Source organism: Frankliniella occidentalis, unplaced genomic scaffold (genome assembly GCF_000697945.3).
Source record: "Frankliniella occidentalis isolate FOCC.00 unplaced genomic scaffold, Focc_3.1 Scaffold231, whole genome shotgun sequence".
NCBI lineage: Eukaryota > Metazoa > Arthropoda > Insecta > Thysanoptera > Thripidae > Frankliniella > Frankliniella occidentalis.
The window spans coordinates 120341-136556 of record NW_026267357.1 but is presented as its reverse complement, the minus strand read 5'-3'; the positions used below and the strand labels follow the sequence as shown (position 1 = coordinate 136556).

The following is a 16216-nucleotide window of genomic DNA, read 5'->3' as shown; positions in this document are numbered from 1 at the left end:
TTTGGGCCACTTTTGTGAGAGAAACTCCCTCTAGCGCCTAAACGGTGAGAGATAGAGCAAAACGGACGAAATTTTCGCCCGGGGGCTCTACTTTGACGAGTTACCCCTTAGGAGCTCATTAAAAAAATATTTTTTTCTGACTTTTTTGACCTACCCCCTTTTCTTTGATACCCCCTTTCAGCCCCTTAGGGTTGGTTGCCAGGATTTGCCGTAGGCGTTTCGTTTTCTAGGAGTGAACCTTAAGATACCCTGAAGATTTGAAGTCTCTAGCACATCTACTTCTAGTGGAACAGACAGACAGACAGACATACAGACACGAGGTCGTTTGCATAAGCCCGCTGGATAGCTTTTTCAAAGCAGAAGGGCGGGCTAAAAATAAGGAAGTATTCTGTTCGCCATTGGCTTGCTGAATTCTGTTCGCCACTCCTGTAAACCGCTTTCGGTCGCCAATGGCGAACAGAAGGATCCTTTTGTTCGCCATGGAAAGAATCCAGTATGCCATTGGCTACATTGATTCTGCCTACAATTACAGAAATGGGTATTTGGCTGCAAAAGAAACCTTTCCCTCGCCATAATGCGGGATAAAGTCAGCCATGGCGAGGGGAAATCTACTTGCTTGACTATGGAGTATTCTTCCCCTCGCCATAATGTGGACTTCAGTTATCCATGGCGACAGGAAATCTGCTCGCCACATTGTGGCGTATCCTTACCCTCGCCATAATGCGGTATCCAGTAAACCATGGCGAAGGGAAATCTGCTTGCGCACTGCGAAGTAACCCCCTTGCCTCGCCATAATGTGGTATTCTGTAAAGTGGCTGAGGTGCGAATGCTTCGCTTCGCCATATACCTGTATCCCGTCACTTGGCTGCCCCGTGGAACCGCCACCCCGAGGCTCCGTGCAGCTTATATAGGAGCGAGGCATGCCCATCCTCCATCGGCGTCGTAGCGTAGAGAGTCACGTCACAGAACCACAACTGAAAGGCTCGGGTTCAACTCCTGTTAAAGATTTTTTTTAATCGCATCAATCGTCTTCTCGCGAAACTTCCTTCTCATAGCCATTTTACCAAATCCTGTATTATGGCGAGGCAAAGTACCTTTTATACTGCCACACAGCAGATTTCTGTAAGATGGCGAGACAAAGCACCTTACTATCGCCACACAACACACTTCTGTAAGATGGCGAGGCAAAGCACTCCTCAGACAGCCACAACAGTTTCCTGTAATGTGGCGAAGCAAAGCCTCCCACCGACGCCACGTGACAGAATCCTGTAATTGTATGCGGCTGGCTTCACTGGCTCGCCAATGGCGGTCGGAATTCTGCTCGCCACTGGCGATGTGAAATCTGCTCGCCATGGCGAGCAGAATTCGGCTACCCACCGCTCCGGATGAGGCGTTTCAGTCGCCACGGTACAGAATACCGCCAGAAATTTTTTTACAGTGCAGTCCACCGCTGGTTGCATCTTTTGCTGCTGATGCGCGGGGGATAGGGGGAGAGGGCGGGGCGAGGCTGCGTCTACTGCGCATGCGCAGCTCGCAGGCTGAGACGGATCCAGCAGCGGCTCGGCAGTTCCGTTTCCGCTTTTTCACTTACCCGAAATACCCAACTCCACAACTTCACTACTCGGCAGGCACAACCCCGTTAGCCAGGGGGCCCGGTTTGCTTGCTTGGCCTGCCAGTGTAACACGGCGATATTGGGCGATGTTAGGTAGCCTGGAGGTTGGTGTGTGACTTTGTGATATCACACGGAAAAAAAGAATTAGTCCTCACAACTAACAAATTAGCTGATTTTGGGATAGCTAATCCCAAATTTGCTGTGGCAGCTAATAGTTGGTTGCTACAGACAAGAGTTAGTTGCCACAGCGAAGCTGTCGCTGCAGGAGCCAATCGGTTCGTTCTGACTACTGATTGGGTGTTTCGCTGTCAGAACGAACCGATTGGCTCCTGCAGCGGCAGCTTCGCTGTGGCAACGAACTCTCTTCTGTGGCAACCAACTATTTGCTGCCACAGCGAATTTCTTGTCTATCCCAAAATTAGCTGATTTATTAGTTGTGACAACTTATTCCTTTTTTTCCGTGCATCTAAACGCTTATGTATGTTTAACATGTCAGGCGTGCCCTCACATGGTCGGGAAGTACCCTACATCTCAACAATATGAAAATATGTCGTTAGAAACAACCCGGGTGAAAAAACATTGACAGTAAGTTTGTATACAGAGGTATACAAGCAATTGTATAAAGCTGTATAAAGGTAATTGTATAACATTTGGTAAAGCTGTATTACTTTGTCAGTATACATTTTTATAAAATATTATACAATATGTACTTGAGCGTTTCAATTTACTCACGGGAGAAGCGGCCTGAGTGGGTGGCTGTCGTTTTCAGCAAATATGTTTCCCGATTCATCTTTTTGCCCTGAGCACGATAGTGGTTGTTTCACTTCCCTACGTGTAGCCGTTTACAAGTTATGCTGCATTTTAGAACTCAATCACATTTTGCCTACATTTAGGGGAGTGCCCAGAAACGTTACTACTCACTTTATGAGTGTATGTGCCTGTATACATTCGAATGTAGGGCAAGGTGGCATTTATTCACATGTATGTGGCTGTATACATGCGTGAGGTACAACGATGCTCTATTATACGTCGCTTTATATGTGGCACGTTTATTGTATATACATTGTATTAGATTTTATAAAAACGTATACATGCCTCTGTATATAATTGTATAAAGTTTTACCAAATATTATACACATTTGTAAAACACCCTTTATACCGTTATATTACGGTGTACACAAGCATATTCAATTTTATAAAAGTCTATAAATTGTAATAACATTTCTTAGTGAGTTGTATACAAACCGTTTCACCCGGGAAACTTCTAAGGAAGACTAGGACTACCTGACAACTAGAGCTACTACGCTATGTTGATAATAGCTATGATTACAAGTCGTATACTTTTGGTTATACGAGTTGTAGACCCCCCCCCCCCTTCCCTCCCCACGCGCGTAGAAGATATTTCATTCAGAAATGAGCACGTATGTCCATAAGGCTATCTTTCATTTAACCTTACGTTTTATATTTTTTTGCCAGGCTACAGGATGTTACTACATGGTTCTCCTGTCGGTAGACGTGACGTACATCTACTTCTTTCTGCGCGCCGAGCTCCAGGGGGACTTGGCAGTGCCTCAGTGGGACCCTCTATCTTTGCGCACGACAAACAGCTTCACCTTCCTTCTCTACAGCTGCATGCCAATCGCCGCCGCCCTCGTGTCGGGCATCCACACTACCGTATTCGACACCATGATTTTGACATTCAGCCTTCTCCTGGGTGCCAAAATAGACAATTTGACGCGCCTGCTGACTACTCTCGAAGACGACCCTACCGCCTACGCGGCCTTCGTGCCAGCGGAGATCCAAGCCGAGAGGCAGAAGCGATTGCGAGATGGAATCCTTATTCACCAAGAGGTCATTAGGTGCTGAACCCTCAGGACGGCCAAAGCCTAGGACGACACTTGAAACCGACGGGGAAATCACTTGGGTTCGTAGCGTACGGACTATTTATTACTCGTGCTATTTATGTTGCCATTTCGATTATTTCTCGCCTTTTTCGGATTATTTAAGGGTACTTCACAGTACTTCAAGGATATTTTACGAGCTATTTCGCCCTATTTCGCCTTTATTTAGGACCATCACTGTTTTTCAACGAATGTGACGTCATGTTTTATTGTGAATCGTATCACGTTCGTTTAAATATTGCGTCACATTCGTTTTATCGTAATTCAGCTAATCCAGGGGGAATTGATGCATAGATTCACGTTGAAACGAATGTGACGTCTCGTTTCTTGAATAAAAGCGATTTCGTGGGAAGGTTACGAACTATTTCGCAAGTGATTTCCCCCTCGCTTGAAACCTTAACAAACGGAGTTCGTGTCGTGGCGGCTCCGTGTAAACACTGAGTTCGGCAGGCCACCGTACAACGTTGTAAATATGTTTTTGGAAAGTTCTAGTTATGAGGTGCGTCGGATAGAGGAACCAAAAAGGCAATCGTTTAGCGAAAACCGCATGTTGATATGTCAATTAGTTCAGAAGTTATTCTGGCCTAAAAATCCGGGCGCCCATAGGCGCCATGAATATGCAAAACTTTAGAACACTATATCCCAGAAGAGGCTTTTAAGCACTGACGACGTTGTACGGGGACCCGCTGAACTAGGTGGCTGTACAGAGCTGCCTGCAACTACTGGTTTATACAGGAACGCCACGAACGCCGTGTTTGTAGGTTTTAAGTGTCGATAAGGCAGCTGCCTCTTGAATTGAACTGAATTTGTTGCACTGTTTTTAGCCCGCTCTTTTGCTTAAAAGCTATATTGGCGAGCTTATGCCATCGCCTCTGTGTCTGTCTGCCCGTTTCCCAAGAAGGAAGTGAACTAGAGTTTTCAGGGTATTATTGTTGTCACTTCTGGATAACGAAATGGTTGGTGCAAACCCTGAGTGAGTGGGTATGAGGGGGTAACAAAGAAATAGGGGTTGGTCCAAGAAGTGGGATTTTTTTTAGGCCTCCCCAAGGGGGCCTTCCTGCTCGCGTGCGAGCGCTTTTTTTTTCTTCCGCCATTTCTATTAAGGTACCGCGACTTCTGTAATACAGATTTTGATAAAATTTTAACAAAAAATCAATCCAAAAATTAGATTTCATTTGACTATAGCCTTATTAAAATCCTTCTGGCCAATTTTGAGAAAATTAAAGTTAGATATCAAAATTATCATGAAAATCGGCAAAATCCTGCCAAGCCAACATCATTCTTTTTGCCGATCCTTGCGGCTTATCTATCCACTTAACAGAAAAACGTATGAGACAGAAATTCAAGACCGAACATTAAGCTTCCGAATGATGTGTTCAAAATTTTCGTGCAACGTCCCAGTCGAGAACGACAGCAAGCTGAGTAATATGCGACATTTACGCTTATTCTTCGAGTTTTGTTTTATAGTGCAGTTAGTATTGATTTAAACAGGGTAGTGTAAGCGAGCCGATTGTGCACCGTTCTTTAAGCTACCGAACAAGCTTTTAATCGATGCCATAAGATATCCCAATCACAACTTCTACCGGTTTAAAATCAAAGCTGCACAGTTTGTTTAGAAATGGGCGTGGCTACGACAATCCTCGTTAGAAAGGAGGCGTGGTTTCTAACAATGGTACCAACTTTTGCAAACGAACTCGCTTTATGTTTTTAGATAAATTGAGTGATGCACTCTCCTCACTTTTATGTTCAACCCACCTCTAATAACCCCTTCTTAGCGATTTCGCGTGCACTTCAGAAGTGCACTATTAAAAGAGAAACCGATTTTCGGACACCGAAAACTGCTTCCGAAAAAGGAATCGCACCGAAAAACGGTATTGAACAAAATCGTAGCAGTTGCGCACCGAAAAACGGCGATACTCCGTGCCGCTTCTCGTCTCCGCGCGCGGGCGGCGAAAACGTAAACTAATTCGTCCGATTTTCGGTTCGGGTCGCCAGATCGCGCCACAGGCGTAGGCACGGCACGGCACGACTGCCGCGCGGCAACTCCGCTCTCCTGACGGTGAGTCTCGTGAAATCCAAATGTGTGCTAGGCTTCCACCCAATATATTAATTGTTTGTTTCATTCAAAAATTAGAAAACAATATAATAGTTGTTATTTCCATCAGAGAGTGAATCAATCAGCAATGCGTTGTTTTAATTGGTGTCATTTCTTTTGTGTTCACGCAGGTGCAGATACAATATTCCAGTTTGGCCTGTTGCCCGTGATAATTTATCCCCGGTGCCAGTCCATGGTGTTTTCCCTACTAGTTAGGTTAACTTAAAAAACAATAATTCGTGAGTATTAATTCGGCTTCAGTAGTTTTGGGTTGCCTCCCTGGGGGCTGAGTGTCAAATTTACGTTTTTTCTTGTACGCCATTTAGGTTAGAAAGCATTATTACCAATATTCATTTTGTTTCCCGCCCTTGCTCGTTTCCCGTCCTCACGTAGCTTTGAATTTTTTTGGGGGGGAATGGGTGATCAAATTTCCCGTTTATCTTTTGTTGGGGATTGTGTAGTTCGTACTTTTATTTTGGTATTTTGCTGGGGGCTGTAGTTGTACCTATTGTTTTCCTCACATAACATTTTTTGGTTGTTTCAGCAAACTAACATGTTGTGTCCAATATGTAGTAGTACTATCAGTCTTGAAACCTTTTGGTCACATCTTAATTCATTTCATCGGTCCAAAAAAGGTGTAAATCTCACGTGTACTGTAGGAGGTGAGAATTCATGTTCAAATGTATTCAGATCTGTGTCTGCCATCAAGAACCATTATTATAAATGGCACTATGTTGCTTCAAAAGAAGAATCATTGCCATCTTCCTCAACATTGCCATCCCAATCAACTCTGCCTGGAGCAGATTGCCGAGGTGACAATTTGCCTCCTCCCATCCCCGATCAAGATAGTGTTCTGCAAGTTCACGATGTGTCAATTAAGCCAACCTGCTTCTGTTGAAGAGAGCATGCTTGTTTCTGAAAGAGATATTAACATTGATGTTTGTGATGCATCTTTCACTCCAACATCCATTCCTGCAACTGTAAGTTCTATTGCAACTCCCGACCCACAAATTCAGAATCCCCCGAATGTTGAAGTGCGTCAAAAAGCAGAGCACTCTGACCGTGACCAATTTCCAGCCCCGTCAAATCCTGATGTATGTCAAGAGCAAGAGGATACTGAATGTGAAGATTTTGATGCCAATGACTATGAAGATGTATCTGATGAAGAAGATGACGAATTGATAAGTGTTGCTTCTAATGAATCAAAACAGTCACATGATGTAGGCATAAGCAATGTTAATTCAGATGCTTCTGACCTCTTGCTCTTTTTGAGGTCAAAGTGTACTGTACCCCAGAGTGCCATTGCAGGGATTGTTGACAAATGTGAGTCTCTAGTTCGAAGTCAGGTTCTCAAAGTTGTGGATACTGTTTCTGCTAAACTTGCAGCTAAAAATATAGATGTTAGCACTGTAATAAATGTGGAAGAAACAGTTGCTAATTGCACCAAAGTATTTACTGGAATCGAAACAAAATGGAAGCAAGACAATTTTTTTCAAAAGAAATTAAATGTGGTGCGGCCATTGAGATTTTTTGTTGGGCGTCATTTGAAAAGGAAAAGGGAACGGAAAACTGGTGCAAGAAAAAATATGTTTGTTGAGAATAGTGTACTTTACAACCCTATTTTAAGTTACATTGAGAAACTTGTAGAGCATCCTGATTTTGAGAAAGTGACTGATTCTTCCTTATTTGATCCTGATGAAAATGTTTTAGATTCCTTCTCAAAGGGTGAAAGATTCAAGAAAAGTGCATTTTTTAGGAAGCATCCAAGAGCTCTCAGGTTACAATTGTACTTTGATGAATTTGATCCTTGTGATGCCATTGCATCTAAAGCTGGTCTTCACAAAATTGGTGAATTCTATTTAACCTTTGAAAATATTCATTCTCGCTACAGTTCAAACTTGGATTTTATTTGTCTTGTTGCACTATGCAACGCAAATACTACTAAGGATGTTGGTTTTGATGTAGTAATGAAACCAATTCTGAAGGACCTTAAAAAGCTGGAAAAAGGCATCCGTTTGAGAAGTGGAAATGTCATACATGGATCTTTGATATCAGTTATCGGTGATAACCTTGGAATTCACGGAGTGTGTGGATTCAAGGAGGGATTTACAGCTTTTCGCACTTGCCATCATTGTATGGCCGACCCCGACCAGCTTCACTCCCTGACAACTGAGAAAGAGGACCTTCTACGAACAACTGCAGATCATGATAGTCAGGTAAATGAAATGTCAGCAGCCAAAACAAAAAAGAAACGAGAAGAACTAAGCACCGAGTTTGGTATCAACCGTGGCTGCTCTCTAAATGAACTGGAAACTTTTCATGTAATTGGTTCAGTTGTGGCAGAAACCATGCACGATTTGAACGAGGGCTGTTTAAATATTCAAGTCTGCAATCTGATCGCTTACTTATTATCTGGTGAGAACCCTGTCATGACCCTTGACTGGTTGAATGAGGTCCTTTCTGATTTTGATTATGAATATTCAGAAAGTTCTAGTAAACCGTCATTGATAAGAAAGAATCATGTGGAAGATAAAGATAGCAAGTTGCACCAGAACTCGTCTCAAATGTGTCAACTAGCCATGATGTTACCATTGATATTGGGTCCACATGTTGCAGCTGATGATCCTCACTGGGAGAACTTTCTCCTCCTGATTCAGTTATGTAAAATTGTATATTCTCCTGAAGTTTGTCGCCATGAAATTGAAGAACTATCTGACATTATTGAACAATATCTGACTGGCTTTATAGATTTATATCGAGAACTGATTCCAAAGCAGCATTTTTTAACCCATTATCCCCGGTTAATCCTGGAAAACGGGTCTTTGGCACTCTACTCCTGCATGCGAATGGAGGCATTTCACCGCCAATTCAAGAGGAAAGCTTACTCGCTCGGAAACTACATCAATATTGAAGTATCACTGGCAATGTCGTATGCTTTGGACCAGGCTGTGTTGCTGTCAGGAAGTTTAATTCCAGTCACCAAGTATGGACCCTCTACTAAATTAAAGCTCAAAGATAGATGCTATAATCATCTGTTAACTGGTTCAGAATATGTTATTGAATCCAATTGGGTGACTCATGAGGGCCTTACAGTGATTCCGGGTAGATGCTTTCTGGCATTTGAATGCCAAGACTTTTTGCCAACATTTGCACTTGTGAAATCAGTTATTGTCTGGCCGCAATTAATCTTCATATGTCAGAGGGCAAACTCATTGTGTTTCAACCCACACATGAATGCATTTGAAATCCAACTAACCGATACTTTAATTGCATTGAAGCCTGAGCAACTGATTGGTCATTCAGTTTTTCACTCGCATGAAATGGTGGGCAAGCAATGGATTGTGACCAAGTATAATATTAAGGGTAGCTTCTAAATGTGAGTATTGCATGGACCTTGGCAATTTAACCTTTTTTTAGTGTTGAATAAGTAGATTCGGGGGTTTATCATCTCAAATATGATCTAATATAGATATTGATCTGGGACTAGCAATTAAAATGGAAGGTTTTGCTTATTCAACCTTTGTGTGCTACTAGAGCAAACTTTTTATTTTGGAATTTTTACTTTTTACTGTTTATGATGTATTAAACTTAAAATGCAGCAGTTATCATTTTAAAATTGTCTTTCAGGTGTCAAAATGGACATGGAGTCTGGGACAGCGTCAGGTGTCAAAACAAACAAGGACCCTAGAGATGTGGTGCGTGGAAAGTGTTCTAAATGTGATCAGTGCTTAGAGTATGAGTATAATCCAAATACTGGACGCGCTGCTTGTGCATATTGTGAGTGTCCAGCTCCTTCTCATGCGCCTGTGGGGTAAGTTGATGTATTAATCCTTCCTGCTGCTTTGTTCCTTATTTCAAGGTATTTGTTTATCTTTACTCTCTCTTTTATAGAAATCTTCATCACCCCATACCTGTAACACAGCACCTCCAGATAGAGTCTGAAACAAGTGTTGTGTTTGTGGCAATAACCCCAAGAAAACAACTGCCGACATCAATCAACACATCTCAGGTAAATGAATTGGTTATTAAGTAGTGAGGACATGTTTTTATTGCAGAAATCAACAATCTTTGCTTTTCAATATTTCATGTTTTCTTTTAGCCACGGTATGTTGTTTCGGTACCTCATGATTCAGACTTCCCAAAATCATCTGTTGCGAGTCAAGGTGATCAAGTAAGTTGATATGTAGAAATAGTTATCAAATCTATTTTGCTCAGTGGAGAAATCATGGTAATTATTAATTACTCTCTCAAACCATCAACATCATACCAAAAATATTTCAGATTTGTCCCAATGATTTAAAATCTAATTTACTTTTGTCTTTAAACCAAGATTTATGGTTTTGAACTAAGTCAATGTCTCGCACAGTCTTAATCGAATTTAGAAAGAACAGATTTCAGCTTAAGTTCAAATTCAGTTATTAGTTATTAGAAGGATCTTTCTTCTCTCATATTCTATCTTACTATTTAAACAATAAGTATAATTTTTTGAATGCCACTACAAACTAGTTAATAAAGAGATTGTTTTTTTTTTTTTTTTGCATTTGTAGGTTTCTTGTGGAAGTTCTGTTATTACCTTGAATCCTCAAGAAAATTTGCTTGAGAATTTTCTTACTAATACTAATACTGAAGAGGAGGTAAATGGTTCATTTTGTTTTTCCTTTGTTCCTATGGTTCAAAAAGTATGCAGTGTTCTTATATAAGTTGTTGTGTTTCAATAGATTTCCTCAGAGGACATACCGATGCCGGCTGTTTTTCCTGATTATGTTGAAGAAGCTCTTAAGGAAAAGCGTTTAGAGGCTAGGCACAGAAGTGCAATTTGCAGAGCTGTGGTTAAAAAATGTTTAGAGGAAAAAAAAAGTTTCCAATAAACATTTGGCAAAAGCAGCAAGCCAAATAAGAAAGAAGTATTCTCCAATGAAGAAAAGGACTGACCCCGATGGTGTAAGTTTCCTCAGCAATTTCATTTTTTTAAACTTGGTCTCAAATACTACTATTTGAATTTAAAAAATTATTTTATACTGATGCCTTAAATTACCCTCATTTCACTGTAGGTCCCAGAGAGAAATAGGTCGTGGAAAAGACGTGGGTTCCACGTGGTTCCGTGGACTTTTCGTGGTGGTGGATACATCCACGAGATATCCACCACTATTTACCTTTCTAAAAAGATGCCAATAAAATCAGAAGAAACCAATTTTGCATCAACATTTCTCACTAAATGGGATTTTTATTGTTCTGAACGCCATATTTCAGTATATTGTCAATTCGACGTGGAATCCACGTCGAATCGACGTGTATCAGTTCGTTTGTCGTGTACACGTCGATTCCACGTTTATTTCACGTCGGTTGCCTCGAAACCCTTGATTTAGTTGCTCGTACCAGTTCGTCTCAAATACCTATGCTGCTCACTTTAAAACAGCGCCAACGAAACTGTTAGACATTTATTCTGTGACAGAGCACACGCTTTTCATTTGTCATCTTCATCCAAGAATACTTAGGAAGTGTTCTTGACAGAACTCCTTTCAAAATATTCCGCCACGACACCACAGAGAGTCTCGTTTCGAACGGAAAAAAGAAGGCACCGTACGTTGTTTACATTCGAAATGTCGTATCGTGTCTGTGGTCTTTTACTACAAATTACTACAAAACATTAAACAAGCGTAAGTGAATATCATTTTTTTACGTTTCCTCTTTGTATTATCGCATTGTCAGTCTTGTTAGTAATTTCTTGTCGTGTAGGTTTTGTCTTCCGTGGACGTTTAGTGATATAGAGGCACAAGAAACTGCACCAGAACTGCTGCCGTTAATCAAAGTCGGAAGTTAAGGAAGGTCCCAACTTCAAATTTCTCAGCGTGATTCGGTTAAATGGATTTATAGTCGAGAAAAGATATCCAATCTCTGTCTTGTATTGTGGGCGAAGTATAGACTAGGTTAGTTTGGTTTAGGTTATCTTACTTAACCTCTCAAGAATGACTTGAAGCCTGAAGAAAAAAATTATTACACTACAACTCAAAATTTGTTTGTGTTTTTCACCGAACTTTTCTACTGTTGTTACACAGTGTTATTGTCAGTGCATTGTTTTGAACTCTAGATGAGGTTACGTTGGAAGGCTTGTCTCTCTGATAGAGTGTGTTTTTGAAATTATATTCTTGTCGTTACTTTTTCAAATTCAAATGGTTGTTATAAAAAGTCTAACCACTTTTTATAACAATATTGCCTCCATATTCATAGTAATTTAGTTTGATTTATTTTCAGGTGCTTTGGTATATTGCAATAAGGAGGTAGCAGGGGTAGTACCTTCTGCTGAAGAAGTCATTAAAAACTGGCTGATATACGCAGAGAAAAGACTGTTTATGTTTTTCTTTAAGTTGTGTTGCATCCAGTCATTGTTATATTTGTTTTAAAGATTAGGATTTATTTCTTTGTGTTATTGTTTTCATGTTTCATCAAATAAAGTCAACATTCTACTCAAAGAAACTGTTTCTCTCTGTACTGCTTACCCTTTACCTAACTATATAAATTGCAGAGTTATACCTAAATTTGAGATTCAGATCGGCATGTAGGACATTTGTACGTGGAGACATTTACGTCGACGTCACGTGGAATCGACGTGATCAACACGTCGATAAATCGTGGATGAGATAGTCAAATTCACGTGGATAACACGTGAATTCATCACGTGTTTTCCACGTCTAACACCACGTCGATTCCACGTCTTTTCCACTAAAATTTCTCTCTGGGCGGTAGCTTTGCACAAGAAACTTATCAGGACAAGGAATAGGATGAACCATCCAACTTCCAAACGGCGTTCAAGTAAACCACCTACAGCTGCTTTAAGTGAGAAGGAGGCGCAGGAGGCCATGGTTGTTGATTGGGCAGCCAATAAGCGTAGTGTTACTGTGATGGCCCCTTATCTTGTAGCTACGCGGAGCAGGCGGAACAAAGAGGCTCAGAAATGCAAGTCGCTTGACATGTTCATCAACTACCCTGCTCTGACCATCCCTCAATTGGTAAAGTAAACAATTAAACTGTGACATTTTTACATTGCTGAAGTACTTAGAATTGATTTTTTTTTATCTTTCTTTTCACAATCAGTTGTTATCGGAGTTCTCTGAAATGGATGACGTGAAAATTGCTGTTTCCGTTATGAGGAGAAACTGGCTGGAGAAGCTGCCTCTTATCACTAAATATATTAGAGAACATTCAATATATAATATTGGAGATAACTTCTCAGTTGGTAAGTATTGGTTAAACCATTACTGCCATTTGTGTGTTCACTACAGTTCATAAGTTTTCACTTAGTATTTGTTATCCATCCACTTTTTAGAGCAGCAAACTGTTATGGTGCTAGAAAACATACACAGGTTACATCTGTTCCAAAAAAGGACTAAGCCGAACAACAATGAGCTTGAAGTTCGGGCTTGCAGAGTTCTGGAAATATTCCCTGTAAGTTAATGCCTCTTATGTTAGGCAGTAAACTAGTCCTAGGAGATAGTTTTTCCCCAGTAAATTTCCATTACATATTATTCCTTGTCCCATTTTTTACAGTTTTGTATCTTCTCAGAACTACTTAAATGTAGTGCTTTGAAACTATTTTTATTCTTTCTCTTTTTCTTAGGAAAACACTCCTCTGGCAGAGGCCAAGCCTTCTCTGAGAGACCCTCTAAGGATCTCTGGCATTGGTGCTGCATTGGGAAAATGCAGTTTCTTTGCGTATTGTGACACTGAGCCAATCTTCAACTCTGAAGACCCGATCGAAGCACTTCTGCTCCTCCTTGCAACGTATTGGGTGTTTCACCTAACTTTTAGAACTCCCAATAAAATGCCAATATTATTTCTTTCAGCGTGCATTCTGGGCCCCATTAAAATAAAAAGTTATGTGTCAAGAAATGAGAAATTTCTTGACTTCTGCAGGGACCAGTTCCACATGACCGTTTAGATTATCTTCTTGCTTTAACCTAATCTATAGGTTTATCTATTTTAATTAGACTCCATTTTGCTGCATCATGTTGCACTTTTATTTTTAGTCTATTTTAATCAGACTAAATTTTCTGCATCATGTTGTCCTCTAATTTTAGTTTACTCTGTGATTTATCATTTTATTTGTTCCTATTTTCTAGTCTGGGATATAGGTAGCTTTGGAAGTGTTACTCCTAGTATAATCATACCTAACAAGTTCAATTTTTAAGTTTAAACAGAATTTTATCTGTTCCTATTTTCTAGTCTGGGGGTAGCTCAGGAAGAGTCACTCCTAGAATAATCATTCCTTCCAAGATTTCTTTTTTTGTTTAAATAGAATTTTATCAGTTCCTATTTTCTAGTCTGGGGGTAGCTTAGGAAGAGTTACTCTTAGAATAATCATTCCTTAGAAGATTTCTTTTTTTGTTTGAATAGAATTTTATCTGTTCCTATTTTCTAGTCTGGGGGTAGCGTAGGAAGCGTTACTTTTAGAATAATCATACCTAACAAGATTTATTTTTTAGTTTAAAGAGCATTTTATTTGTTCCTAATTTCTCGTCTAGGATATTAGTGGCTTATAGAATAGTTGCTCCTAGAATAATCAAACATAACAAGTTTTCTTTTTTACTTAAACCAACTGAAGCTGAATGCCTCACAGAAAGGTTTTACCTTATTGTCTGTGATCACCATGTGAAAAATGTTTGAGTTTTTTCTTTCATATTTTGTTTCCATTAGAACTTAAAATGTGCTTAATCATATTGCTTTGCATAATTTGTTTTATTTGTTTCCTAGCAGAACTTTTCTGATTAGAGTACCTTGAAGGTTGGTTTTACATGTATACTGACTTTAATAAGTCTTCAATGATTGTGTTAACTACTTGTTTTACTCTAAGGACCAATGCAAAACGTTAATTTTGATTAAAAGTTTTCCTTGGATATGTTTTCATTATTTTATTATCATTATTACAAATTCCCTTTGATATATCAATATGTCAAAATTCTTTGAGTAAAAGAACATACAATGTTGAAAACTCAGGTGGAACCTGTAGACAAAATAAAACAATCTGTTACTTTTTATTTTGTTGCATGACATATCTGAGGATCATGAGATTCAAATGAACCTTACCGTAAGGAAGTTACACTAGGTGACACAGAGGGGTTGAAAGGCATAGTATTTCAGCAGCTCTCCTACCTGAAACATAAAACAATTCTATGAATAGCAAGTGTTGGCAAGGGAAACGTGCGGAAGGTCCCCTCACCGGAAGGTCCCCCCTGAATATTTTATTATTTTTTAAATAGTTATTGAATAAAATATTAAAATATAATAAAATATTGTAAAATATTAAAAAAGTATTCTGGAGGGCCGAGAAATTTTTCACACTGCACCCGACGACGAGTTCGGCTGTTCCCGCACCGCAGCCGAGTGTTTGAAAACCAAGATGGCCAAGAAGCCCTGTGATCCGTCTGCTTTTGTGAAAAAATATTAGTTTATTATTTCTTGCGTCCGGTTCTTTCGCCTTTTCGACCTGGTCGCCTTTCATTCGTTGATGGTAAGAGCATTTGGATTTGCTAAAAGCTTTAGCCTGCTAGAAACATATGTTTATTGTGCTTGACAAAGCATTTAACGTATGAATTTAACCTCTTATGTTTACAAGTCATTCAATCTTTATTTATTTCAGGCCCTTGTACTACCTCTCACGGCTCGTTTATCGCTGTCTAGTCGACATTTGGAGTTCTTAGTGTCTGTCTTTTCATAATGCTTTCAACTTCACCTTACCTACACTGGAAATGCAAATGAATGAATGTCGCTCACCTGCAGGTGAGCGACATTCCATTCGTACACTTAGCGGGTTAAAGGTGTGAATTGTTCCTCACCTGCAGGTGAGCGACATTCACACACTTGCATTTCCAGTGTATATTCATCATGACATGCTATCAAGTAAAATAAATATGCAACAATAAAAGAAGGTGAAAACTTGGCAGTCTTTCTTGTTCCTCTAATCCCTCCACATCATTCTACTACTCAGCTGGCAACAAACATGTCTAGGTAAGAGAGTGACAAAGCGATGGAAATGTTATCAATTATCATTTCGGTCATACGAGTACTGTGAACGTCACTTGGAGAAATTACGAGTAAGTTGTATGGTGGGAGCCATAATATCACAAGGTAGATGTACGCCAGACCACGTCTCGCGTAACAGGCTTCGCGATATCTCACGAAACACTGTTAAGCTGTGACGCGCCTGGCATACATCTACCTTGGCCTGCGGCGCTGACACCCGAGTCGGGTAGTGCAAAAATGCAGACAAAGATACGGGCCTACGGCCCGTCAACAGCCCGTCACTTGGACTAAGCATGCATGGTTGTACATTTTTTTCCATTATTTTCGTCAAAAAAAATCCTCTAGCGCCTAACCAGTTGGAGCTAGAGGAAAACGGACAAAATTTTCGCCCCCAGTTGGAGCTAGAGGAAAACGGACAAAATTTTCGCCCAAAGGGCTCTACTTTGATGAGTTACCCCTTAGGAAACCATAAAAAAAATATTTTTAAAAAACGTCATTTTGGGACCCGTTGTTTTTGATTTTTTAAAAATCCAATTTTTGAGCTAGAATGCTCATCATCGAACTCGACCTGTCTTTTCATGGTACAAAAC

At 40.2% G+C, this 16216-nt stretch overlaps 3 protein-coding genes and 1 long non-coding RNA gene across 8 annotated transcripts in view; 3 read left to right on the top strand and 1 right to left on the bottom strand.

Annotated features, from left to right (window-relative positions):
* Positions 1-5317: 5317 nt before the first annotated feature.
* On the top strand, positions 5318-9374 carry LOC127750670 (uncharacterized). Of its 4 annotated transcripts, XM_052272920.1 has the most exons (4): positions 5573-5626; positions 5741-5848; positions 6154-8985; positions 9237-9374. In XM_052272920.1, the coding sequence occupies exon 3, from the start codon at positions 6290-6292 to the stop codon at positions 8981-8983; it is 2694 nt and encodes an 897-aa protein (XP_052128880.1). In that variant the 5' UTR covers positions 5573-5626; positions 5741-5848; positions 6154-6289; the 3' UTR covers positions 8984-8985; positions 9237-9374. The 4 variants fall into 4 exon arrangements, with proteins under 4 accessions (XP_052128882.1, XP_052128881.1, XP_052128880.1 ...); XM_052272922.1 differs by having other exon boundaries at positions 5318-5573; positions 5741-8985; XM_052272919.1 differs by having other exon boundaries at positions 5741-8985.
* LOC113217284 (uncharacterized) lies at positions 9245-12495 on the top strand. The gene is made up of 6 exons (XM_026437103.2): positions 9245-9420; positions 9501-9618; positions 9709-9780; positions 10157-10243; positions 10328-10554; positions 12354-12495. The coding sequence occupies exons 1-5, from the start codon at positions 9245-9247 to the stop codon at positions 10475-10477; spliced, it is 603 nt and encodes a 200-aa protein (XP_026292888.2). The 3' UTR covers positions 10478-10554; positions 12354-12495.
* LOC113217285 (uncharacterized) lies at positions 12389-14510 on the top strand. The gene is made up of 4 exons (XM_026437104.2): positions 12389-12616; positions 12702-12843; positions 12934-13052; positions 13225-14510. Exons 1-4 carry the CDS (start codon positions 12389-12391, stop codon positions 13543-13545), a joined length of 810 nt encoding a protein of 269 aa, XP_026292889.1. The 3' UTR covers positions 13546-14510.
* LOC127750673 (uncharacterized) overlaps positions 14502-16216 on the bottom strand; it is a 20524-nt gene continuing 18809 nt past the window's right edge. For both annotated transcript variants that reach the window (XR_008011802.1, XR_008011801.1), the window contains 2 exons: positions 14691-14756; positions 14502-14607 (listed from right to left, as the gene is read on the bottom strand). This is a non-coding gene — a long non-coding RNA (uncharacterized LOC127750673). The remainder of the gene's footprint in view (positions 14608-14690; positions 14757-16216) is intronic.

Bases quoted from the DNA above. Each gene is read 5' to 3' on its own strand.
- LOC127750670 (XM_052272922.1), top strand. From the start codon at position 6,290: ATGTATTCAGATCTGTGTCTGCCATCAAGAACCATTATTATAAATGGC.
- LOC113217284 (XM_026437103.2), top strand. From the start codon at position 9,245: ATGGACATGGAGTCTGGGACAGCGTCAGGTGTCAAAACAAACAAGGAC. The intron at 9,421-9,500 runs GTAAGTTGATGT...TCTCTTTTATAG, and splicing joins CCTTCTCATGCGCCTGTGGG to AAATCTTCATCACCCCATAC. The intron at 9,781-10,156 runs GTAAGTTGATAT...TTGCATTTGTAG, and splicing joins TTGCGAGTCAAGGTGATCAA to GTTTCTTGTGGAAGTTCTGT.
- LOC113217285 (XM_026437104.2), top strand. From the start codon at position 12,389: ATGAACCATCCAACTTCCAAACGGCGTTCAAGTAAACCACCTACAGCT. The intron at 12,617-12,701 runs GTAAAGTAAACA...TTTCACAATCAG, and splicing joins CTCTGACCATCCCTCAATTG to TTGTTATCGGAGTTCTCTGA. The intron at 13,053-13,224 runs GTAAGTTAATGC...TCTTTTTCTTAG, and splicing joins GAGTTCTGGAAATATTCCCT to GAAAACACTCCTCTGGCAGA.